The sequence below is a fragment of the Rhinolophus ferrumequinum genome, chromosome 3 (genome assembly GCF_004115265.2).
Source record: "Rhinolophus ferrumequinum isolate MPI-CBG mRhiFer1 chromosome 3, mRhiFer1_v1.p, whole genome shotgun sequence".
Classification (NCBI taxonomy): Eukaryota; Metazoa; Chordata; class Mammalia; order Chiroptera; family Rhinolophidae; genus Rhinolophus; species Rhinolophus ferrumequinum.
The window spans coordinates 97,520,746-97,547,111 of NC_046286.1; the positions used below are offsets into that span (position 1 = coordinate 97,520,746).

The following is a 26,366-nucleotide window of genomic DNA, read 5'->3' on the forward strand; positions in this document are numbered from 1 at the left end:
GAAAGAAGGTGAGCCGAAGGCCTGCCCAGCTTCGAGCCTGGAGGCCATTGTCAGGCTGCAGCACAAGGCAGAGGACCAACATAGAGCCCAGAGGTCTCCCTGACTTGAGGAGACAGAGGCTGGAGTTCGGGGAGGCCCAGGCAGCCACATTTGTGGGGCCAACCACTGGAGATATGGAACAAACGGGTGGGGGAGGGAGAGAGAGCAAGGAAGTGAGTGAGAGCTCAGAGATACGCTCTTTCAAGTCTTTGGCTGAGCACAGGTCTGTAAGAGCATGGGCCTAATTCCTCAACACTTGGGGAAGTCGGGAAGGCTGGAGAAAGTACCACTGAAAAGCAGTAGAAGAAAATGGATTCATCAAGAACTGGAAATAGTTTTCATTCCTAAGAGCTAAAGTGGAGAGCCCTAGAATACACAGGGCTCTGGGTGGATTCCTCAGAAAGGTCATGACTTAGTAGTGAGACTTAATTACCCTCAGATTAAAAGCTGCTCTGCGCTAGTCACAAAAAGCTTAAAAGTAAGACTCAAAGCAATCTGCAAGTAACTTACCGTGTTTCCCCGAAAATAAGACCTCGCCGGACAATAAGCTCTAATGCGCCTTTTGGAGCAAAAATTAATATAAGACCTGGGATTATATTATTATATTACATTACATTACATTATATTATAGTAAAATAAGACCGTGTCTTATGTTAATTTTTGCTCCAAAAGACGCATTAGAGCTGATTGTCCGGCCAGCTCTTATTTTCGGGGAAACACGGATCTCTATGCCCAAACAAAACCCATCACTCAACTCAATACTACAAAATCCAGCCCTCAACATCAAAAAACCAAAAACCTCACAGTATTTGATATCTTGTCAAAAATTACCAGACTTGCAAAGAAGCAGAAAAATGGGACCCATGGCAAAGAGGGGGAAAATGTCAACTGGTGAAACAATACAGAAATGACAGAGGTAATGAAATTAGCAGGCAAGGTCTTGAAACAGCTATGTATGTTATACAGATGCACAGAGATGCCAAGGAAAACATGAACACGAGAGAGAAAGGAAAGCTCCTGTGTTTCCCCGAAAATAAGACTAACCAGAAAATAAGCCCTAGCATGATTTTTCAGAATGACATCGCCTGAACATAAGCCCTAATGTGTCTTTTGGAGCAAAAATTAATATAAGACTTGGTCTTATTTTCAGGGAGAATAAGACCCAACTGGAACTTCTAGAGATAAAAATGCAAAATCTGAAATGACAGAGTAGAATTAATAAGACCAGACACCGCAGAAATGTGTGGTGAATTGGAAGACACAGTAATTGGAATTAATTTTTACATATGATGAATTGCTATATTTTTTTCATAAGAGTTAACCAAATATCCATGCATTTGCTAAGTAATTCTTTCTTTTCTCTGATTTATAATCTGATCGTTATCACACACGCATGCAAAGTGGTCTGATTCCCGGCCTTCTAATCCAGCCACCGACCTGTCTCACGCTGTGTCGCAGAGCTCTGATTACTATGCTAGAGCTTTACAATACATTTTAACACTTGATAGGCAAGTCTTCTCTCATCGCTCTTCTTTTTCAAAATTTCTTACCCATTCTTGCAGGTCCATCTCTCCAGGTGAATGCTGGAACTTGACTATACTTTACGATGTTATTGAAACACATAATTTGAAAAAATAAGCATCTTTACACTAACCATTTCTCCTTCCAGGGCTAAGATATTTCTCTTGATTTATCTCAGTGATTTTTCGAGACTTGCAGTCAAGTTTTGTGGGTATTTTTATATAGTCCCTCTTTTGTTTGTTTTCTTGTTTCCAATATAAGTAATTATTTATCTCCAAGTATTTTTCACTTCTCTTTCCAATAGTTACATTTTTTATTTACATCAATCCTTACTATAGTTTCCTATTTTTCACTAATTCAATCTTAAACTTTCCCCAACCTGTGTAACTATTCTTTGAATATATGCAAACAATAGGTAATTTTACCAAATTCTTGATCTGCTCTGATGTGAACAGAATATTCTTCCTGAAGATTCCCTCTTCTGTGTTCTGCACTGGGCCTTCTGTTTCCTAGATTTCACATCATCTTTCTTCTTGGTGTCTCCAATCAGACCAGTGCTTATATGGGCTTTTGATAAAGGTCAGTGAGGGACAGACTTTTCAATAAATGGCACTAGGTTAATTGGAATCATATGCTAACAATAGTAAAATGGGCTTCTACTTCAACCATACACAAAAATCAACCCCGAGTGGATTATAGACATAAATGTGAAAGGTAAAACAACAAAGCTTCTAGAAGATAACATAGAAGAATATCTTCATGATCTCAGGATATAAAAGTATTTCTTCATCAAGACACAAACAGCACTAGCCATACATTTAAAATTATAAACATTGGCTCTTCCAAAGACACTTATAAAAAGACCGTAATAACATGTCATGGTGGGTGGAAGAGTATCGGTACCACATTTAACCGAATAAAGGACTGGTAAGAATATGTAAGAACTCCTTTAATTCAATGAGGAAAAGATAAATGCGCAAAAGGCATGCACTTCACAAAAACAGAGGTTACCCAAAAGGCCAATAAACATGTAAAACGGTGCTCAATTTCATTAGAAATCATCAAAAGACAAAATAAAACCACACCGACAACACCATTCTCCCCAGATTAACAAAAATATACAAGTCTGGCAATAGCAAGGACTGGCAAGGATATGGATCAAAATGAACTCGCACACACAGTCGACGGGAATAGAAATAGACATAAGGACTTTCGAGAACAATTTAGCATTATCTAGCAAAGGTGAAGATTTGCAGACCTTCCAATCCAGCATTTCTCCTCCCGGGAATATATTCTAGAGATATCTTGGCTGTGTTCTCCAGCTGACACAAATGTAAGAATGTTCATGACAAAACACTGAAATTCAGGGCCCGCAAACAGAAGAATGGACAGATAAATTATGACATAATCAAAGAGGGGGCAGTATACATTAGCTAAACAAATAAACCACAGCTTATGAGCAACATGAGAAAATCAGAATAAAAAGAATACATACTGTATGAATCCATTTGTATCAAGGTCAAAAATGGACAAAACTAAAGTACATTAATTACACAGATAAGAATCTTCGTGATAAACTATGCAGAGAATAACACACTCCAAATTCATGGTACTGATTACCTTGATAGTAGGTGGGGGACAGGAGATAGAATCAAAATGAGGCATACAAAAGGGGGTCAAAGATGTTGGTAATTAATTATTAACTTGACTAGTGTAGTGGGAATGCAGGTGTTCTTTTTGTTAAGCCACATGTATACATTATATACTCTTTTTCATTTGTATGTCACAATAAATTTTTTTAAAAACAATTACAGATCCCCTCCTCAACCTCTGCAGCTCAAAAACTGCCCTCGCCTACCCTGTAGGTTTACTTTCTGGAGAGGGAACTTGAACACTCCAGCCTTCGGAATGCAGGCATAGCACAGTTCAGGTGTGGGATTAGATGAAAGTCTACATACTGAATAATGAGACAGCAACCCCCTTCCTTTCTCAGCTCCAAATCAGTTATAACATTCTTTATCATCCTATTAAGTTTAACACATCAATTATAACGTATCACACATCATGCCCTATGTATTAATGCATCACGGTGTTGCGCACGGTGCCTTCCTCTCCAGGTTCCATCTTTCTCTAGTTGTTCTATGGCTGTTGTGTCCTCTGTTTACTACACTGCCTTCTCACCCAACAGCACATCATTCACGTTCTCCACGGAGAGCTTACAACGATTACATCTGTCAACACTACATGCTTCACTGTTGGCTGAGCTATTGTTGGGTTTTTCCGTGTGTGTAATTAACTTAGAAAACAGTCTGTGATAAAAATGCAGTACTATTTTGTTTTGGAATTTGATCGTATGATGAAATAGCTGGAAAAAGTTAAAACTTACCTCTGCTACTTCCTTTTGAAAAGTCAATGTCATCTGGGTTCTGCCATAAGCAAAAGGTCCATCTCTCTGAGAAACGTTTTCAAGCCACTTGATAATCAGTGGAGTTGATACACTGAAAGGCAGATTTCCGATAATGTGTACATTTGGAGGATCTGGTTGGCAGGAGAAAAAACAACTTGGAATAGTTTCATCAATATATTCTGAATACAATCTTAGTTAAGAGTAAAATCAAACTAAATATTAATAGCATCAAGTAAAAACATGCAAAGATATGGCTGAGTATTTTTCAGTCCATTTATTCTTCAAAAGCTTTTTCCCCCACAATCAGTTTGTTTTTTTTTAAATAAGGATTTTTTTTATTAGTTTCAGGTGTACAAAACAATGTAATAGTTAGACATTTATCATTTATATCCCTCACACAGTGATAACTCCCTCTCCCCATATACTATCACAATCAGCTTTGAATTATTAAGGAAAAAATTCTACCTAATTAGTGTTCGGTCAGTCAGGGAAGTTCTCAGGTTTCTGGTTTAGGAAAAATATGAAAAAGAGTTGGTTTGAGGGAAAAGATAATTTGCTTTGGACATAACGAGGTCAAAGTGCCTACAGGGCACGCAAATGAAGCTGTCAAAAGGTCAGATGCCCAGGAAGGGGATACAGGCTGGATATAAAGTTGTGTCTGCAGTATGTAGGTGAGAAGTGAAACCGCAGGACAGGAGTAATCCCGGCAAGTCTGCAGCATGAGGAGAGAGCATGCCAAAAAAAAAAAAATCTCAGAAACAACATGTAAGAGGTGGGTGAAAAAAAATAACCCTCAGCAAAGAATAGTTAGAGAAAGCTCACAGCAACGTAAAAGGAAAAACAGGAGGGCCTGGTATCAGAGAAGACAGGAACTACGAAATCTTCCATAAGAGAGTAGGTAACAGTCAAATGAAGTCTGAGAACTGTCAGATAAGATTTGAATCAATCAGGAGGTCACTGTGACGGGAGCTTGGTGGGGCAAGGGTGGGGTGCTGAGAAGAGAACAGCGTGATGGAAGGTGGAGCAGGGAGGGCAGCACCAACCACTCTGAAGGAGCCTGGCCGGGGAGAGGCCGGACACCTGGTGGCAGACAGATGGGGTGTACCAAAGTTGCTCCTCCGTTTGTTCTGAGGCAAAAAACACAGGCTATTTATCTATGTAGTCCAAACAGCTGGAACAGAGGTCCCCAACAAACACTGCCCACGAATGAAGAGTGAGAAGGATAGTGGACGTAAAGTTTAAAGAAAGGTTTGGGTCTGGCTTCACTTACTAAAACATTTTCTTAGTTTACCCCATCCCTATACGGTATCATAAAAATGACAAGCTTATTTGAGTGGAACCCAAAACATTTGAAAAATGAGACAAATCAATCAGAAGAAAAAGTAGTCAGATTTTGTATTTTAGAAGAAAGTGGGAAGCAGAAAAAAAAATTACAGTGCATATGAACTATTTAATTCTGTTCAAATAATTTTAATAAGTATAGAATATTTGTAATATATATTTTTAATATAAATAATTACAAAAGAAAATAAGAAAACCAACCCAAAGTGACTTACCATCCTCCCACTGTCTTTTAAGACTTTCTGGAAAAGCCTTTTCTATCTTAAATGTCAACACATCTCCATGGACAATTCTCAGTTTTCCAGGTGCTGCATCAGAAAGCATCTAGTTTACAAAAAGGTCAATAAAATGAGCAGCTACACTTTGGAGAATATTGAAACTAATTTTTTTTTTTTTACTTTAAATCTGTACATCATTAAATCAATCTGAAAAGCTAGAGACTAAAAGTGACCACTAATGAACTGACAGTACACGGTAGCCACTGCAACAGACAACTGTGGTGTTTCACTTTTAACACATAGGAATCAATGGGGACAGTAACAGATAATAGTATAACAAGAGCTTATAATTTCACAAATACAGAGGGTGCCCAAAGAATGTATACACATTTTAAGAAAGGAAAAAACTGTATTAAAATCACGCTGATGGTAAGCACTTTGAGCCCCTCTTGTAATTGCAGAAGTTAAACGTGACTTGTATTCATCTTTTATCGGTATATATAGAGTATTACAATTTTAATATAGTTTTTTTCCTTTCTTAAAATGTGTATACATTTTTTTGGGCACCCTCTGTAATGTTAACATAATTTTGACTCTTAGAATGACTTGCATTCCTGCATAGATTTAGCAAAAACTCAACTCTTATCTCTAAGTTTATAAATTAAAGACATTATAATGAAATACTGAGAATTAATTAGGAGTAAATCACAAACGTCGAGCTTAATTCAACTCAATCTTTATCGAGTAAATATACACAAATCATTGTACGTATTACCAAGACCTTTACCTTAATTTACAGGCAGATTCAAACCAAGCAGAGACCAAGCAGAAAGTCACTGTCAAGGCCAGGCTGCACGGGGCACTCTGAAACACGCCCCCAGCCACAGCATCCCTAATCCTAATATTTCTTCATCCACACGTACTTTCAACCTAATGAATTATCCTGTGGGTTTTAACAGTAGCTGCAATCCCAGCCTATTTTTACCTTCCAACCATTTGCTTCCCTTCCACTTCCTCAGTCTTTCTGAGTCAAAAAGAAAAAAAGGGAAGATGTGAAGTACCCCTTCCTTCATCTTTTTTTCCTTCATTTCATCCACTTTAGCACCATACCTCAAGATGTGCTGTCATAGCACTAGTGCTGGCTCCTAGCTAAAAAGAACGTTATAGCTAAGCCATCTAAAAATTTGTACTGTTTTACATGTCCCTGTAGCCAACACAAAACTTGATTCTTAAAGTCCTTGGTAAATAAAACCAGATGCAGCCCCTGAGTTTATAAAGTTTAAGATGCAGGGGTGAACATAATCAATGAGAACAAACATCACTAAAGTAAATTACAAAGGAAGAGATGACCCTCTTCCCACATTCTCAGCTCAGGTTGCTCAGAGAACCTGGACTCCAATTCAGAGAGCTTTGGTCCTGAGCATCCCTTGGGCCTGCTTCTCTAGCTTTTATCAAGCCGATTTTCTCTATGCCTCCCCTTGCCTAACTCGGGCAACTGACAGGAAGGATGAAAGAAGCATCACAGACACCAGAGAGGCCGCGTGGACCAAGGCACCCAGTTTGTAGATTACTTTTGCCTTTGGGTCAACATGTGCACGTGCTTCTTTATAGCACTTACAACACACAGCAATCGGGTACCCATAGGTTTCTTCCCTCTTAACAACATATGCTCCTTAAGGGAAGCACCTTTTATCTATCAGTACCTAAATATTCCCTGCAGCTACAACAGTACAGAGTAAGTGCTTCCTACACATTTGCAAAGTCAACAAAGGAGTGAATGACCTGATCCCATTCAGCTTTTGGTGAAGCTAGAAACTTCCTCTACTAACTTCTGAAATTTGGGGCTCCCCAAATCTGTAAGGTCAAGAAACTCGCAAAGATTTATTTCACTGATAACTCAGGTAGAATTACACAGGTAATGTTTCAGAAATACCTAACTGAATTGCCTATATTGGTAAGAGGCTAAATAGTTTTAGTTTGGGAATCACCTCATTGGGTATGTTTAGCCATGATAATTTAGCAAAAATAATTGCATACCTCTGATATTAAAGTACTTATGAATTATTTTAAATTACCATGATTCGTTAAAACTTAATCTAATGAGTTCCAAATAATAAATCTTAGAAAACGTATTAACCTCAATCTACCATACATAAAAAAGGAGATAGCTCTCTATGAAACTGGCTGTTAGTGTATAAAAACTGTGTATTTAATGATAGCATTTACCGTCAATGAAGAACATTAGAATTTTTTCTGTAATTATGCTTCACATAATTAAAACAAAACAAATTAGCATACCAAAAACAAAGAGGCAGAACTAAAAGCTTATGTTTCATGATGTCAATATATAGAAAGTAATTAAGTAATTAGTAATTAAGCCTAAAACAAAACAATGTAAACTTGGCTCTCTGGCATTAATTTACATGCTCTGATAACTCAACCACATTTGAAATGTTCATTTCTTCCACACTGACACACACACACACACACACACACACACACACAGCTGCACACCAGAAAACTGACACAACACATATTTACCTTTCTTTTCTAGGTTTAAAGTTACATTTCTATTATGTCTATTTTGGATTCCCCTTATGTCTCACTCAATGACAAACCAAATCTTCCCATTGTTTAAAGGTCTACGTCTTCCATGACTACTTTGCAGCTTGATCCTCCTCCCTCTGATGCCCCATTGTAGAAGGAATACTTGTATTCACAGCAGAGCTTTATGTGAAGGGTTTGAAGCATTTGTGGGCAGAGGGGAAAAGTGCTATCCAAACTGGAATGATAGTATGATTATAGAACACAGCCATTTAAACACCTAATGATATTCAGCAGTGACAGAGAAAGACTTTCTAACCCACCACTAATAGAGAACAATGTTTTCATTGTCATAATGATATTTGGGGATGATGGAGGCGTGGGAAAGATCCCTGTTATAGCCCTTTAGGAATAACTGTGGCGCATTACGCTTCAAAGCCCTAGAGGTATTACCCATAATGTGCTCAAAGGCACCGCGGACTATGAATGCAGGCACTTGATTACAGCCAAATGAGTATTTTTACAGACACTCTTAAATTGTTCTATCATTTTTATTTCAGTTTTCAATCCTATATTCTTCCAAAATGAGACATAAGTAAGCCAGAGTAAAAGTTATTCATTATATAAGGCTATAAAACAAGAAATAGAAAACCAAACCATGAAAAGGGGAAGCATATTTAAATTGTGAGCGCTAACAGTTCCAGAGATGAGAGAATTGTTAGCTCTTACACGCGACATCCTGAATTATATAATTCTTACTCTCTATTGGAAGTAATTATACCAAGTCTCCAAGAGAGAAAATGTTTTCTTCTGGTATTGTTTGTAAAGGGTAATGGCGCAACATAATGGAAAATGCCTTTAATGAAAGGAGAAAACAAAGGCAGATGTATTCTTCACGTGGTCCCTTAAACACATTTCTTCTCTAACAAGATCTTAGCGCACACTTTTCTGCAGGGAGCAAGTAACGATGGTCTGCCTAGGCAGTTTGTTGGTGATCTAATATGATGAGGAAAGAATTTATGCAATTCTTGGAACTCTACAATTATAAATTCCCTGAGAACAAAAACTGTATCAAACAGCCATTTTGTATGCTTCATGCCACCTTCTCATGGTGACGGGCTCATGGCAGCCCGCCAACCTTGCACAGTGGGCTAAGCACGGATCATACAGCCCAGTGTGAACAGTCTTCCTGACTTGCCACATAGTAGGAAATCAAAACACTGTTGATCTTTTAAAAACATACAAAACACATATTGAGGAAAACACTGTTGAAATAAGAGCTGGGCAAAACTGTTAGGTAAACCATACAAGAATTAAAAAACAAACAAAACTATAACATGGAATGTAATAGGTGAAAAATAAATTTTTTATTCCTAAATAGAATACACAGAAGAGACTAGTGCTATTTTTCAAAAGGAACTTCAGATGTTATAATAGACTTTTCTTAGGGTGAAGATTACAGCATGATTTCAATAGGTCAGCTGGCTTTGCTTTTTAAACAGGACCACGACAAGGAGAGTGGAAACTCATTTACTCAGGCTCATCAAGGAACTAAGACGTTTGATTTTGTAAATTTTCTATTTAACCAATGTTTACTCCTTTAATTGTTAACATTTCTTAAAAAGAAACTTATAGGTGGAAATCTTTCTAAACTGTATCGCACAATTCTCTTCTTTTTAAGCCAAGTACAATGAACCCAATTTCACCCTTTTCTTGATGACTTTTTCATTACTGCTTGTAGAGTAATGGACTGCATGGTTACGATCCCTCACTACTGTACTTTTTTTTAGTTTTTATATTTGCTTTTTATAGTTTTTCTGCCACAGTAATAACTGTTACTTCTTGCTGTAGTCAGTGGGTCTGCTTCTAGCACTGATCTCTGTACTTGTAATTTGTAGTGGACTAGGAAATCACTTTGGCTGAAGCCAACTTCTGCTTATTTGTTGAGTTTTGCCTATGTTATGATGAACCATGGTTATACCTGTATCAAGTTAGTTACATGTGTAAAATATGTAATCATGTCACAACACAAAGTTAAGCAATATTCCTTTTTAAAATTTGCTAGAGATAAAAGAATTTCAGAAAATTATTATCTCTGATTAAAGACAGCTTCTTTTGCCAGAATGACTACATCACTTTCTATGTCCCTTTATAAGATGACCGGAAGGAACACAATTATAATAGCAACCATTTATTGGATATTGGCAATATAGCAGACTCTTTACATGCCTGGCTCTTTATATAAATTTCTATCTATCCTTACAATAACCAGAAAAGATAACTTATTCCCATGCTGCGGATGAGAAAGCTGAAGCTAAAAAAGTTTCAACAATAAGGTCAAGGTCATAAAGCTAGTTAAGTGTCATACTTGGGACTTGAACACCAGCTTATTTGATTCTCAATCCTGTGAACTCTCCACTTTGCCTATCAAGTAGAAATAATCATTCTGTGTACCTATTATAAAATGCAGAGGCAATATTAACAACAATCAATGCCTTCCTATCTCCAAAATTATCTGAAATAAGCATATTACTTAATGGTTAAAAAAAATCCTAGAGGTTCTTACTCTGGCCAAAATGGACTATAAGAGACGAGATATACTCTTTTGTCTTAAACAAATAAAAAATGGACAAAATAGTTGAAGCAACAATTTTCAGACATTGGAAAACAGGAAGTACAGGAAAACCTGCAGAAGCTCAATGAGGCTCACAGACAAGAAACATAAAGGAAATGACATCAAGGCACATCACGATGAAATTGCTCAAAACCAGTGATAAAGAGAAAATCTTAAAAGCAGCCAGAGAAAAAAGACAGGAGCAAAGATAAAGAGGACAGCCGATTTCTTTTCAGAAGCAACACCAGAAAGAAGAGTGGAGCAACATCTGAGAGCACTCACAGAAAAAATCTTCCAGTATGGTTTTCAAAAATGAAGGCAAAATAAAACACTTTTTCAGACATACACATGCTGAAAAATTCATTACTAACAGTTCCACACTACAAGAAATGCTAAAGAAAGTCTTCCGGTAGAGAGAAAAGGGCACTAGATGGAAATACGGAGGAGGAGCACTCAAAACCGTAACCACGTGGGGAAAGACTTAAGAATTTTTGCTTATTATTTAAATCTCTTTAATACAGAATTGACTTTCACAACAAAAATCGCTTGTATCATGAACTTTATAACATATGGGGAAGTATGACAGTAATAGCACAGAGGCCTGGCAGGGAGAGATGCAAGTGTTAGGTTGTTGCAAAAGCAATTGCGGTTTAAAAGATTAAAAATTGCAAAAACTGCAATTACTTTTGCACCAACCTAATACACTACTGTAAGATCTGTATACTATCACTGAAACGGTATAATTACTTGAAGATAGATTGGGATACGTGAAGATGCGTATTACATATTTTCGATAAACCACTAAAACTGAACAGAACAAAGAGTTATAGATAATAAGCTGCAGTAGGCTGAGCACTGGCCCACAAAGATGGCCATGTCCTAATCCCTGGAACCTGTGCCTATGTTCGCTGGCATGGTAAAAGGGACTTTGCTGATGTGATTAAAGAGTATAAGATGGGGAGATTATCCAATGTAATCACAAGGGTCCTTGTAAGAAGAGGCAGGAGGATTAGAGTCAATAGTAGGAGATGTAGAAGCAAGAGGTCTACAAGCTAATGAATGCAGGTGGCCTCTAGAAGCTGAACAAGTAAGGACACAAATTTTCTTCTGAAGCCTCCAGAAGAAATGCAGCTCTGCTGACCTTGATTTTAGACTTCTGATCCCCAGAACTGTAAGAGAATAAGTTTGTGTCATTTTAAGCTACTGAATTTGTGGTCATTTGTCATAGCAGCAATAGAAAACTAATAATAAGGTAGACATGGTCAGATTGGTTAGAAAAGAACAAGACCCAACTGTATGCTGCCTACGAGAAACCCACATTAAATGTAAAATCACAAACTGTTTTTCCTATTTGGAAAAAAAAATACACCATTCTAAAACTAATCAAAAGAAAGTTTGAATGACTATATTAATATCAGATAAAGTAGATTTCAAAGGAAAGAATATCACTAGTGATTGTGAAGATCATTTCATAATGAGAAAGGAGCCGATTCATCACACAGTCATAACAATCCTAAATGTTGATGCACGGGATAACAGTGCTTCAAGATGGATAGAACAAAAACTGATAGAACTGCAAGGAGAGACAGACAGATCTGCAGTTAAGAGTCTGCGATTTCAATACCTTTCTCTCGATAAATAATAGAACAAGTAGACAGAAAAATCACTAAGGAGACAGAATGCTTTAATAACATCAACTTGACTTAATAGAAATTTATGCTCCATCCAACAGTAGCAGAATGCATATATTTTTAGGCAGACCGTATATCCTTTTCAAGTGCATGAGGAAATATACCAAGATAGATCACATTATATGCTATGGAACAAATCTGATTTAATTTAAAATGATTCAAGTCATTATCTGATCACAATGGAATGAAATTTAAAATTATAACAAAGATCTGAAATCTCTCCAAATTTGCAAACTAAATGAAACATGTCTAAATAACCCACAAGTCAAATAAGAAATTAAAAGGGAAATTGGATCTGAACATTATGTGGGAATTTGGAACTGCTTTTGGAAGTTTTTCTTTAAATCTAACATTTAAAAAACACTTAAAAAAAGAAAATTAGAAAGTATTTTGAATGGAATGATAATGAAAACAGAACATATAAAAATTTGTGGGATCCTGCTAAAGCTGTACTGAGAGGGAAATTTATATCACTAAAATGCCTATAAGAAAATAAGAAAGCCTTCAAAATAAATGACCTCAGCTTCCACTTTAAAAAACTACAGAAAGAACAAATTAAACCCAAAGCAAGCAGAAGGCAGGACAAAGATTTCAGAGCAAAAAAACCTATGAAATATACAAAAGAAAAATCAGTGAAACCCAAAGCCTTTTTTTTTTTTTTTAAAGAAGGTCAATAAAATTGACCAATCTGTAGTTAGTTTGATAAGGAAAAAAAGAGAGAGACCCAAATTACCAATACCAAAAATGAAAGAGGCACCTCTGCTGCAGATTCCTCAGATGATTGGTTTGCCATTAGGAAAATCAACATAATTCACCACATTAAAGAAGAAAAAAGAAGAGAAGTCATATGATTAGCTCAATAAACTCAGAAAAATTATAATATTTTTGTAAATCCAACATCCACTCATCAAAAAACAAAAACAAAAACAAAAAAACCCCCAAAAAACCCTGAAAAAACAAAAACAAAAATACCTCTCAGCAAACTAGAATAGAAGGGCCCTTCATCCTCTTGAAAAAGGAGATCTAGGAAAAATTTACAGCTAATATCACCTCACTAGAAAGAATCTGAATGCTTTCACCTTAAGATCAGGAACAGGTAAGGATGTCGGCTCCTACCACTTTTATTCAACATTGTACTATAGGTCCTAGACAGTGCAATAAGACAAGAAGAAGAAATAGTGGCCAACAGATTAGAATAGAAGAGGTAAAACTGTCTTTATTTGCAGATGGAATACTAATATGTACAGAATATACTAAGGAATCTACAAAATAGGTACTAATAAATGAGCGAAGCAAGGTTGCAGGATACAAAATCAACGTCCAAAAATAAAGAGTATTTCTACATAGTAGCAACAAACAATTAGAAATTAAAAACCAATACTGTGCAGCATAATACCGTAGTACAACATAGCACAAAAGAGTATGAAATAGGGGTAAATTTGACAAAATTTGAAAAGGCTTGTCTACTAAGAATTATAAAACACTGCTGTGAGAAATCAGAGAAAATTAATTAAATGAAGAAGGTCTGAAGATTGTATCAAGATGCCAGTTCTCCCCAAAGTAATCTATAATTTCAATTCAATCCCAAACAAAATTACATCAGGCTTTTTTTTTTTTTAATAGAAATTGACAATCTGTATGGAAATGTAAAGGACCTAGAATGTCAAAAATGTTGAAAAAGAACAAGGTTCAAAAACTTACATTACCTACTCTCAAGTCTTACTATAAAGCTACAGTAATCATTACAGCTTGCTACTGATGAATATAGATCAATGAAAGAACTGAAGTCCAGAAATGGACCAACACGTACAAGACTACTTGATTTTTGACAACAGTAATAAGGTAATTCACTGAGGAAAAGATAATATTTTCAACAAATTGTGCAAAAAAAAAAAGAATCTCTACCCTTACCTCACACTATATGCAAAAGTTAACGCATATCATACACCTACATGTAAAAGCTAAAACTATGAAAGTTGTAGAAGAAAACATAGAAATTCTTATTTTGGGTTTTGGCAATTAAAAATTTTTTTCTCAAAGTACTGTTACTCTGAAACACATATTTTTAAGTGCTAAAATTTCATACACTTACATGGGTTAAGTTTGTTCGGAAGAAATTATATTGACTCCATTTTGAGAATGTAGGGTTAGAATGATCTTGCTTAGTGTCTAAACAATCTTCCCCATGGAAAATATTTTAGAGATATCGTCATGTTTCTGCTCATTGTAAAAAGCTAGTATTATCCAGTGATTCATAGGGATTTATTGTAATATTTTATTCCAAACTGTAGATTTGTATCAAGGTTCGTGTTCCCCTCATTGTGTAAGAAGATCAAAGTGAGACTTCTGCCTTTCTTTTGTTTTGTTTTGTTATGGAGTGTTCAGAACAAAGAGCAAATTCTGGCAGGGTTATAATTCAATTCACCTGCAGCAATCAAACCACGAGGTACTCTAACCACCAAATTAAGTGCTCTACTTAACTGACCCTTGGAGAATTGGAGGGGATTTTATTTCTCTGCTTCCCATTTACTTTGAAAGCCATCGGATCTTATGTTGCTTAGAATTTGTTATTGATTCTAAGAACTTGCATATTATTCAGGAAATAAGCTTTCAACTCAATTTAGCATTCAACTTCTTTTAAAAACTTGAGATATAATTCACATAGAACATTATGTTAGTTTCAGGTGCACATTTGATATACGGCCACACCTCATTTACTGTGCTTCGCAGATTTTTTTTTTTTACATATTGAAGGCAAGACCTTCCATCAGCAAAACAGTGGTGAGAAATTTTAAGATTCACTCTCTTAGCAACTTTCAAATACACAATACAGTATTATTAACAATAGTCACCATGCTGTATATTAGATCCCAGGACTTAATTTATTTTATAACTGAAGTGTGTACCTTTTGACACTCTACCCATTTTGCCAACTCCCAGCCCCTGGTAACCACCAATCTATTTTCTGTATCTATGAGTTTCATTTTTTAATTTGTTTGTTGTTTTAAGATTCCATATTTAGATAAAACATCTAGAAGAAAACATAAGAGAACTGGAGAACTTCTGAGCCCCAATGTTTCCATAGCACTAGGGATTTTTTAGGGCTCCAAAGGAATAACCTTACCTATATCTCTTTCCAGATTAGCAGTCTCCTGATCAATCCTTAATTAACAGAGGTGCCCAAGGCATGGGGTTAATAATTTAAATGATTACTTAAATGGAAAATTGTATTGAGTGCTCACTAAATACCAGGTATTCATTTAATCCTCGTAACAATCCTATGAGCAAAATGAGAAACAGAGAGAGTTACCTGCCCAAGGACATACAAACAGTAAATGGTAGAACCTGAACTCAAACCCATGCAGTCTGACACTAGAGTATGTGTTCTTATTTTTTATTTTTTGCTGTTATTTCCATCTATTTTTAATGTATTTTAATGGTTTTCATTTTTAATTGACAATTAATTGAATACATTGTCCTTTCTAAATATATACACAGGTACTTGTATATATGGTAAAAAGTCTACTTTCCCTTTTTACCCTCGAATCCTAGAGAATCTCCAGAGAAAACCAACTTAAACTGTTGGTTTTCATTTTCAAAATATTATTCTGGATATTCTGCTATAATTTTACATATTAATGTCCATATATACATCTATAGAGTTTGGATTTTTTAACAACAAATGGGATTGTGTTATGCATGTTACTCTATATCTTATTTTCTTGTACAATATGTCCTGGAGAGTTTTCTATATCAGAATACGTGTTCTTTACCGTAAAACTATACGACAGTGCTTTCACATATTAGACATGTCTTCTCACTTCACATGCTGACAGTGAAACCTATATGAACACTATGTTCTTTCCCCTGAGCTGCTTCACGATAATACGGTAAGAATTGAATTAAGCTACAAATGACATACTTTCAGCTAGAAGATATTTTATAAATTATTACAATTTCTTTAAAAAGTAATTCTATTAGCTTAGAAATCACTAAAATGGAATCCTTAAAATAGATCACTTTTCGTCTGACTTTACTCAGTTTTATGATTAATTCAGTACCTCTAAAAGAAAGTGGTTTTACATATTGAAACATTCTTTAAAGGAAAAAGAAGTCTATTTAATATTTTAGTACCCAACATTTCTTTTCAAAGCAAATTCCTTTCCAACACACAAGGAACTAAGAAATAATTTTGCTTCTTCTACAGAAACAGATAATAAATCAAATATACATTTCCTGTAGAGTAATTTACCTTGAAATCAACCGTCTAATATTTAGAAAACAGAACACAAAACTTTTTGATAATCAATGCTACCAATTATTCACTTTCACTATTAAATGATAGAGTCAGCTAATTAGATAAATGATGCATAGCTAGAGAGAGTCAAATTAATATAAGACCTGGTATTATATGTATTATATTATATTATATTATATTATATTATATTATATTATACCCAGTCTTATAAGACTGGGTCTTATATTAAGTTTTGCTCCAAAAGATGCATTAGAGCTGATTGTCCGGCTAGGTCTTATTTTTGGGGAAACATGGTATGTGCCTAACTCTTATATGGTAGAGATGCAGCAAGGAACAAAACAGACAAAAATCTCTACCCTAATGGCTTACATTCCAGAGGGGTGAGACTGACAACTAACAAGTAAGAACATGTACATACTGTGTCAGATGATGGTATGTCTAATGAGACAAGTAAAGCAAGGTGGGTTAGCAGTGCAGGGACTGGGGGGGCAGCTGAAAAGAGAAGGGTGTAGTTCTCTTTTAAACAGTCTGTCTTGGAAGACCTTTAGTTGAGATCAGAGAGAATATGTAAATTAAGATGGGTCTGAACAAAAGTTTGATTTACCTCCTTGCCTAATAAGAGAGAACTGAATAACAGATTGAGTGTTAACAAGTTTCATTTAAGGGCAAAATAGTCAGATAAATATTCCCTATGTCCAAAAAGCACTAGATGATTAAACCTGAGGGGAATTATGTACTATTGTTCAGTTTCTTTTTATCATTTCCTAATCTCCCAATAATAATTCCACTTCCACCTCCAACTGAGATACAGATCTTAAAATAAGAAAGCAGTTCAAAGCAAAAATCATGATTCAATTTCACATTTGATCAAGGAACACGTACCATATAATATCCCAAAATAAAATTATAAATCTGAAACCAATTCTGTCAATAAAGACTGGCAAAATTAGGTAAATGTAAATACCATATAATTTCTTCAATTAGAAAAACTGGATATAGCAAAACATAATAAGAAAAATATCACTAGGTTGATTTAAAAAATCAGATGCATGCACACAAAGTCCTAGATTTTCCAACAAACTTTCTCCAATTGTTCTGGCAGAATTTAAACATTTTTCCATTAATACGCAAGTATTAGAACGTACTAATTTTAAACCAATTTGTCCTCTTGTATGAAAACAGTAATGCAGATAATTTTACTATTCTATTGGCCTCACCTAATAAATTGCTACTCATCTGAGCCAAGAGCTAAGGGCTCTTTTAAAGTTTCAGAATTAGGGAGGAATCAAAGGCCTTTAAGCCATTAAATGCCCCCTATGAAGAATTTCATTTACGAGATTGCAGCCATGATCTCTTCTACTGTTTGCCAAAGTTTTAAAAATACTTGTCTCTCTCTATTTTAAATCCACATTTGCGTCCCTCACTTCCCAACTATTTGTTTTTATTCTTTCCTAGGGAAAATCAAAACAAGTTTATCCTTTCTACTGCTAATCTTTGATAGGCAGCTCTGAATTCCTTCATTCAAGGCTTTTGACTAGTTGAAATGTGCCCAGTTCCTTTAAATAGTTCTCATATATTAACAGTTCAGACTGATTGTTTTAAAGATGCTTGTATTACTTCATTCACACCTCATCTTAAATCTCTATCGACAGACAGTGGTACAACTTCATTCCTTCACTTAAAGGATTCTTATATAAATGCCTAAGCTTCACATTAACAATTAGCCTCTAGATTTAGCATATCTTCTCCATTTTTTGCTTGTAGAAATGATTTTCTGAACCTACATGAAGTTCTCAGAAGTCATGCTGAGTCATTATTGGCATTATTTATTTTTACTTGTGTTTAAAGGAATGGGCCCTGATATGCACAACTATTAGTTTTTTTTAGAAAAGTGATACAAAACAATTTGTTTAGCATAAATGCATAAAGCAGGTTTATTCAACTGTGGTCAACAGGCCATGCAAGGAAGCTTGTTAGAAGTGCAGCTTTCTAGACCTCTCTGGACTACAGAACCAAAATTTCTGCAAGGGGACCTACGGATCTGCAGTTTGAGGAGCAACCTATATAATCCTTGGATACCCTGAGGTTTAAAAGTCATGGCCTAAAGATTTAAATTGGATTTTTAAACAGACACTTTAAGTATCTCACCTGTAATCCAGGAATAAAGCGAATGTCCTTTTCAACCACCAGAAGTTCAGCAACACTGGCATTGAGAATGGATCTTGTGATTCCTCCCGGCCCAGGGCCCACTTCATACACATAGGCATTTGTCAGATTGCCAGCTTTCCTTACAATTTTATCTAGAATAAAGAAAGTTTTAGTTACCTTGATTATTTTGGCAAATTTTGGTGTATGGAATTTAAAGAAAAATAATCTCTACAAATTCTGATCAGCCATTACTCTACATACAATATTTATCCAATTATTTCTCTCTCAGTCTAAACCAACATATAGTGGCCTTTCAATATTCTATCACATCAGTGTTTAAAAGTACCAGTCCCTTAACAAAAATAGGATTATCATGATGAATTTCCTCAACTTAAATTTAGCTAATACTGTATTTCCTATCTGTTCCTCCTCCAAACCAATCATTTCCTAAGAATCGACTGGATAAGCATGCATCACGTCCCTATGTGATACTGAACAACGAATATTTGAGAAGCAAGACTCATTTCACATTCAGAATTTTCAATGTTCCTATTTCACATTCAGAATTTTCAATGTTCCTAGTTAAAAATCCAGAAGCCAAAAGTGCTGGCTGTCTCCATTTCTACCTATAGACACCTAGTTGGTGTTCAATATGGCAGTGGCAACAAATTTCTAGATCATAGGACTTGCAGAAATTTGGATTCTTGGTCATTTTTGGTTAAAAGTTAAATTTACAATGGAGGTTTTTAAGCTTTGCAAACATGCAAGCTGATATGGAAAAATTATTTTAATTAATCAACTTCTTTAAATTAGCACACCTTAAGAAACCACGTAAAAGCGAATTTTTAAGGACTCACTACAATCAATCATCACTTCTAAAAAAATCACAATGGGCTGGTCATACAGAGATATTAGAATCCAAGCAACTGGGCTTAGCGGAAATTTAGACACTGAAAACATACCAGCACTTCTTGGTTGTTCACTGATACTGTACTTAGTTCCCATTTTTGCTTCTGTAATTGAGAAATCTACCTTCGTACCCTGTTTCCCCGAAAATAAGACCTAGCGGACAATCAGCTCTAATGTATCTTTTGGAGAAAAAAAATTAATATAAGACCAGGTTTTATATTATATAAGACCTGGTCTTATAGTAAAAGAAAACCGGGGTCTTATATTGATTTTTGCTCCAAAAGATGCATTAGAGCTGATTGTCCGGCTAGGTCTTATTTTTCGGGAAACACGGTAGCCTTAAAAAGCAAAAAATGACTGAACCATCCAAAAATAGTGTTTTTAATGGCTGTAGGGAAGTAATCAGGATCCACTGACCATCTGTCTGTCATGGGTGCTTTACATGCTTTCTCACATCCTTACAACACGTTAACTAAGAACTACTATCCCAATGTAACTACTCCGAACTTCGTAGGTTCCTTGTCTGTTTTATTTGGGCAAGGTCATCTAGAAAAAAAAATGCAAGAGAAGGGGCTCCAGCTCAGGTGTCAATTCTACAACCAATCTTTCTTTTGCCAGAGATCCATGCCTCTCAGAGATACAAAGGTGATGCATTACCCACAAGCATTATGGAGTGAACTTAATATTCTCATTTTTAAAAAGGAGAGCTATGACAGTAGGCAGGTTAGTGATTCAGCCCTCACTTTTCAGGCACTTTCAAATATAAAGAAAAAACAAAGAGGCACCGTCAGCTCACTAAGGCTTAGGTTTCCACCTTGCTCTGCTCCCACCTGAGCTGCTCACCTCAGACAAGTACATATCTTAATTTCCCTTTATATTGGTTCCCATAGAAGAGAGAATAGTATTTAGATTCTGGAATTCACTTCTGAGGGTGACTGGATCTGGGTTCCACATATCCATCTAAGGGTGAATAAAGGCTCACATGAGAAAATATATGTGATTTTTTTTTTTTTTTTTAAATATAAAGACCTTTATTTTCAGTCCTGAGAATGAAGCTTTGTACCTGGAATATGGGTAATGACTGGCAGAAAAGGCTGGTTCTGGTTACTACCAGAACCAAAGAATTTTAGAGATGGGTAACCTTCTAAACTCTTGTTGTAGGACCTTCGTCCAATTAACAGATGAAAAAACTGAAGCTGAGTTAAGCTATTTTATCCAAATTCATATTGCAACTGGCAGGATAAAGGCTCCATGGCTAAGAAACAAAACATCTTAGTCGAGCTTTGTGGACGATACCTCTTTTAACTGAAAATGAACTACTTGGTGTGATTTACTGATCTTTTTAGCTTCTGAAGAGGGGGCCAAATAGAATGAAATATTAAAACTTCAGTAATATAGTAAGTCCTCCAACAGTGAATTAACAGACACACTTGTAATACATCTTATTCTTGCAACCTCCTCTTTTATTACAGAAGGGAACATCACTAAGAAATGGTGGTAGTTAATTAAAACTCATCAAACTGCGTTTCAAACTGGAGAATTTTACGGTACATAAATTCTACCGCACGAAAAGCGACTTAAAATAGGGAGCGGGAACGTAAACACGAAAATGGTAGTTCCTCGTGGACAAACTTTGCCTTGTTCACTCCCACTTGCAGCCCCAGCACTAACATAGAGCTTGTTCAATATGCATTTACCGAAGGAGTATTTGCGCCCTCTAGGATTTCTTAGGCTCAAGCAAACGTTTCAATGACAAATCCTACGAGTGATACTCCTTTTCGAGGTGTTATTGATAAAATCCCTGCACTAATTTAAATTCGGGTAACTTTAAACTGCATGAAAAGCAAACCTAATCAGCACGTGCTGTACCGGTTCATAGTGTTAACACAGTGAGATTCGACTGTCCACAACCTTCTGCGACACGCGTACCCTTCCTCCCCTAGGAAGGCGTCTGCACGAGCTGCCTGCACGAGCCCACCGCAAAGTCCCGAGCGCGGGATTCCGTGGGCACACAAGCGTTCCACGCGTCTGCTGGGCATGGAGTTCTTTTTGCACGAAGTGATGCAAGGACCCGACTAAAGGCCGGTTGTACACCTGTGCCTGACCGTGGTCACCGGCCCGCAAGGTCCGCGCGGAACGCCCCGGCCCACGCCCCCACCGACTTTGGGAAGACATGCCAGCAGTACTGTTAAGCGATCCACCTGTTAGCCTCAAGTCCAGGAGAAAATTCTGGGAGAGCTGCTTCACCGCTTGCAGTCTGAATAACTTAATGATTTCTCGAATCGTGGGCAACGGCGGGAGACGGAAAGTGCTCAGTGTCCCAGAGGCAGCCATGAGCCACCGCGGGGACGTCCTGGCCTCGTATGGGTCTTTCTCCGCGGCTCAGACGGCACCGGCGGGGGAGGAGCCTGGGAGCACTATGGCCCGCCTCCGAGCCCATCTCATTGGTCGGAACTCTCCCGTCGGAAGCTATAAGCGCGGACAGGAAACTCCGGCGGAGCGCCTGAGCTACTTCCGGCTAAGTGCGGTGCAGGCTGGGTAGGTGCTGTTTTTCTACACTTGTGGGCGGGCGGTGGAGGAGCCCTGTGGGCCGGGCCTGTCGTGGGTGTGCGGTGGCCTCGGCGGCCAGGAGGGCGGGGCAAGGCGGGGCCTGGGCGCGATCCCGGAGGCCGGATCCGTGGGTCGGTGGAGCCCAGCCACCCGCCGGGGTGAAGTTCTGGCTGAGGGTCATTCCTAATGCTCTTCTGAACAGTTGCGGGAAAGCTGGAGAATAGAGTAGTAGAGTCAAAACTGTTGGTTGCTAACCATTCTGTCTTCTGATTAGATAGATGTGTTTAGAACTTCAGCACGGTGAGTGCTGCATGGCAGTTTTCTAACTTCTCTCAGTCTTAGTTTTTTCGTTTGTTACATGGACCTAATGTCTGCCTTAAAATTGTGAGCACTGAATGAGAGCGGTCACCTGGTGTGCAAATGTAGAGCATCGTGCAATGCCTGGCATATGGTTAGCCCGCGAGCAATGCTGTAATTATCTGGCAAGTGAATGCGCTCAGAGGGGTCACACCGGACCAGCACAGCTTGTTCGTGATAGGGCCACAGGTGGAATCCAACTCTCTGCGCCTTCAAAATGTATCCCGTCAGTGAGAAAAACCGCCTTGTTTGGCACTTTAGGAAGTGTTTTCGTATAGATCGAATATTCGTTTTTGAACCTTGCACTAACACTCTTGTGAAATAAATAGGGTATTACTAGCCTGAGTTTAGAGCAGAGGAAAGAAAAACTCAGAGAGGTGAAATAACTTAATGAAATTGACAAAGCTAGAACATTGTAGAACCAGATCCAATCTAAGCTCCCTGACATGTATGGTGGCCTCTCTTTCTACACATCTGCCTATGCGCTGAGTATGGGTTTCCAATCCTTGTTCACTTCCCCCAATTTTCTTCTTACCCCTCTGTGCTTCAAGTATTGCAGCCTCTCCTTTTAGTAACTGGAAAGCCAAGGATGAAAGGGAAGAGACCTGATGATACTAGTAATAAACATTCATTGAGTGTTTTCCAAACTACCCAGCTTCACAGCTGAGGGCTTTACACCTGTCACCTCATTAATTGTTACAGTTTGCCCTAGGCTGCACAGCTAACAAGAGGTGGACTCAGGATTTGAACTCACAAGTCTGTCCAGAGCCTGCCTTTTAACTAGTGCAGTCAATGTAGAGAGGTTGTTTGACTTGCCTAGGATACATCCAAGTACAGAGAGAAGGCTCAAATACGTATCCTGTCTTTCCATTACACCAGAGAAAACAACAGAGCAAAGAAAGGTAATAGGATCTCTCTGATCGATGGGAGAATTTACAGGGAGAATAACGCTGGTTCTTTTGCAAATTGTTGCATTGATCACAAGTGAGTCTTAATTTTTTTTTTCTTTGTTTTTCTCAGAGTTGTAAGTTGAAAATAAAGCTAATGGGAAACTACATAACTATGGGTGTGATATGAAAATAAGGAAATCCCAATGGAAAATCCAATGGAAATCCCAATGGAAAACACAACCACCTTCTGTTATAGCTATCTTAGAAGGAACTGTGAGGTAATCTGACACACCTAGCTTTAGAAAATTGGCATGTAATTTTCACAGAGGTAAGGCGATTTGCCTATGGTGGCACAGACATGTAGATAGAAAGCCTCAACTCTTGGTTCAGAGTTCTTATTGTAACCACAACATACTACACCCGAGAAGGCACTCATTCACAATTACATTCATTGTTTCATTTACTCCTCACAATGGCCCTCTGTGGATGACATTATTATCCCTATTTTACCATGAAGAAATACAGATGAGGTCATTCGACTTGCTCAGGGACACATAACAAAGTACAGAGAGAGGATGTCACCTGAGTTCTTTCTTTTCTGAGTTCTGATCTCATGGGCCACACCCATGAAGTATTAAATTTTTAAAGTTAATTATTTAATTAATGTATGTTAATTTTACAATGTTTAGATATATAGAATTTGAATCTGACTATAAACTTTAATCTTTTCATATGACCAACTAAAATCCAATTACAATAAATATACACAAAGCTACAAAACCAACACAAAAGATGCATGATGTTAAATCACTGCTCTCGATGCAGATGGGCGGGATTCTTTTTTTAAAATTCAGTTTACCAGTGCTGTAGTGTGACATGTAATGATTGGATTTTCTCATCAGTTTCTTCTGGATCCAAATTATCACCAAATCCATATTCAGAAATTTTGCCATTGTTGCTTACCTGTCTCTTGGCGGAACACGAAAGCTTCATAATAAGTCGGCTTGTGTCTGTTTTCATTAGCTTGGAAACAACTGAAGCTGAATTACTTGGCACTAATGCCATCATGAATACACACGTTGCATGGCAACTGTCGGGAGAATGTTCAGATGATCCAGAATGTGCTCACATGAACTTTTTAAAAGATTAACACCAACATAAGAACAAAACAAAATTTTTAAAAAAGGCAAAAACATTTACATGGAGAACTTGTGTATCCCTGAAAATGTCCTCAGACCTAAATATGAGAATTACTGTCTTATACCATACCATCTTAAATAACCAACATTTGTGAGGTTGTGCCCTATTATTTATTTACAAAGCAGTTTCCCATCCCATGTTACTTCACTTAATTCTCGTTTGAATTCTGTGATGTAAATTTACAGAGACATTCAGTGAGCACTTTTACAGTGCTAGTATATGAGTGTGCAGTGGAGTCTTAAATTCTGATCTTCTGATTCTATTCTTTTACTTCTGGAATGTGTTAAATAATTGTTGAACTGAATAAAAAATTCCATCTTAGGAGAATCTTCCAAGTTTTTAATAGTTCTTGAGATCTCATTTTTATCATAAATATCTGATTCTCAGTCTCTTAATTTTCAGAAAATTATTCATAACTCCTCGCAAAGCCTATGAAATCAGCAGGGGGTGTTTTAGTAGTGTATTTTACATATTAATGCAAATGGTTTTATCCCTTAAAAGCGAAGTATGCAGTTTCATCAGTTTTGAAGCTTTGAAGTATCTGCTTCATCTAGATACACAATTTAATATGCTAAAATATTGTAATTAATACAGAAATTACTAGCGCCACCTATCAGTAAACATGAAGAACTACAAATGGTTCATACTAAACCAGAATGCAAAATTCTAATTTGCACAAATCCCAGAATGGTTATATAGGAAAATTACTTATTATTATAGTATTTACTTTAATGAAAATGCATATGTGACTTTATTTGGCATAAGTAATTTAGTGTCTATTTATAGAAAAAGTGCTAATTCTTAAAGGTTGTCATTTTACATTTCCCTGAAAGAGACTTGTAAGTGACAAAGAGCAATATCTTCTTGCCACGTGGGAATTTTCAGAGAAAATTAAATGTGGCTGAGAATTGCCAAATTGAACTTTATAAAATAATTATTGTGGTATGTAAAGTGCCTTTTTCTGATAGTGTTTTATAATTCTGTATAATATGACTAAATGCTCTAGAGAAATATTAAGAGCTGCATTTTACACATATTTAGTTTTTTTTTTTTTTTTAATGGCTGTTTGATGCCCACTGTTCACAAAGGAATCTAGTGACCTACCTAGAGGGAAGAAGGAAATACATGATAATTCTGAGCAGACTAAATGCTTATTTTGTGGGGATGGAAGAAGGGTAACTTATGGCAAACAACACAGGTTAATTGCCCGAGGAAACCATGTAACAGTTTCACTATTTTTTTAAGTATAGTGTTCATCACTAGTGCAGGCAGTATTTGAAAGCCTGCTGATTATCCCCAAAGATCTGTGAATTACTGTCACGTCCCCTAATGAGATGATGAGGACAGGCAATCCTTCCCACTCAGGATGAGCTGACTCAGGGGTTTTTCCTACACAACAAAACAAGTCTTTTTGTGAATGAAGAAAGAGTCAGCAAGTGCTGAAGGCATTGGAAAACTAATTAACCTTTATTATATTAGTAGTTTATTAGCTTACGTCTCAACATTCAATTGAAAACAGATTAAGAATAAATAAAACTATGAATATGAATACACTTGGATTTAAGCCTTTTCCATGCAATGAAAAATCGATGTGGGAAAAAACTGTTGAAAGAATGGGGAGGCTCTGGGTTCAACAAGTAAATGGGTCTCTATGTCATCTTGGTGACAAACTCCCTACC

General features: G+C 36.8%; 1 protein-coding gene across 1 annotated transcript in view; it reads right to left on the reverse strand.

Annotated features, from left to right (window-relative positions):
* The window catches only part of TFB1M (transcription factor B1, mitochondrial), a 53,676-nt gene extending 31,567 nt beyond the window's left edge, over window positions 1–22,109 (reverse strand). The window contains exons 1-4 of the mRNA XM_033096230.1: window positions 21,892–22,109; window positions 18,782–18,933; window positions 5,524–5,632; window positions 3,947–4,098 (exon numbers count right to left, since the gene is read on the reverse strand). Of these exons, the coding sequence (XP_032952121.1) occupies window positions 3,947–4,098; window positions 5,524–5,632; window positions 18,782–18,933; window positions 21,892–22,024 (546 nt within the window). The 5' untranslated portion in view covers window positions 22,025–22,109. The remainder of the gene's footprint in view (window positions 1–3,946; window positions 4,099–5,523; window positions 5,633–18,781; window positions 18,934–21,891) is intronic.
* Window positions 22,110–26,366: the final 4,257 nt, after the last annotated feature.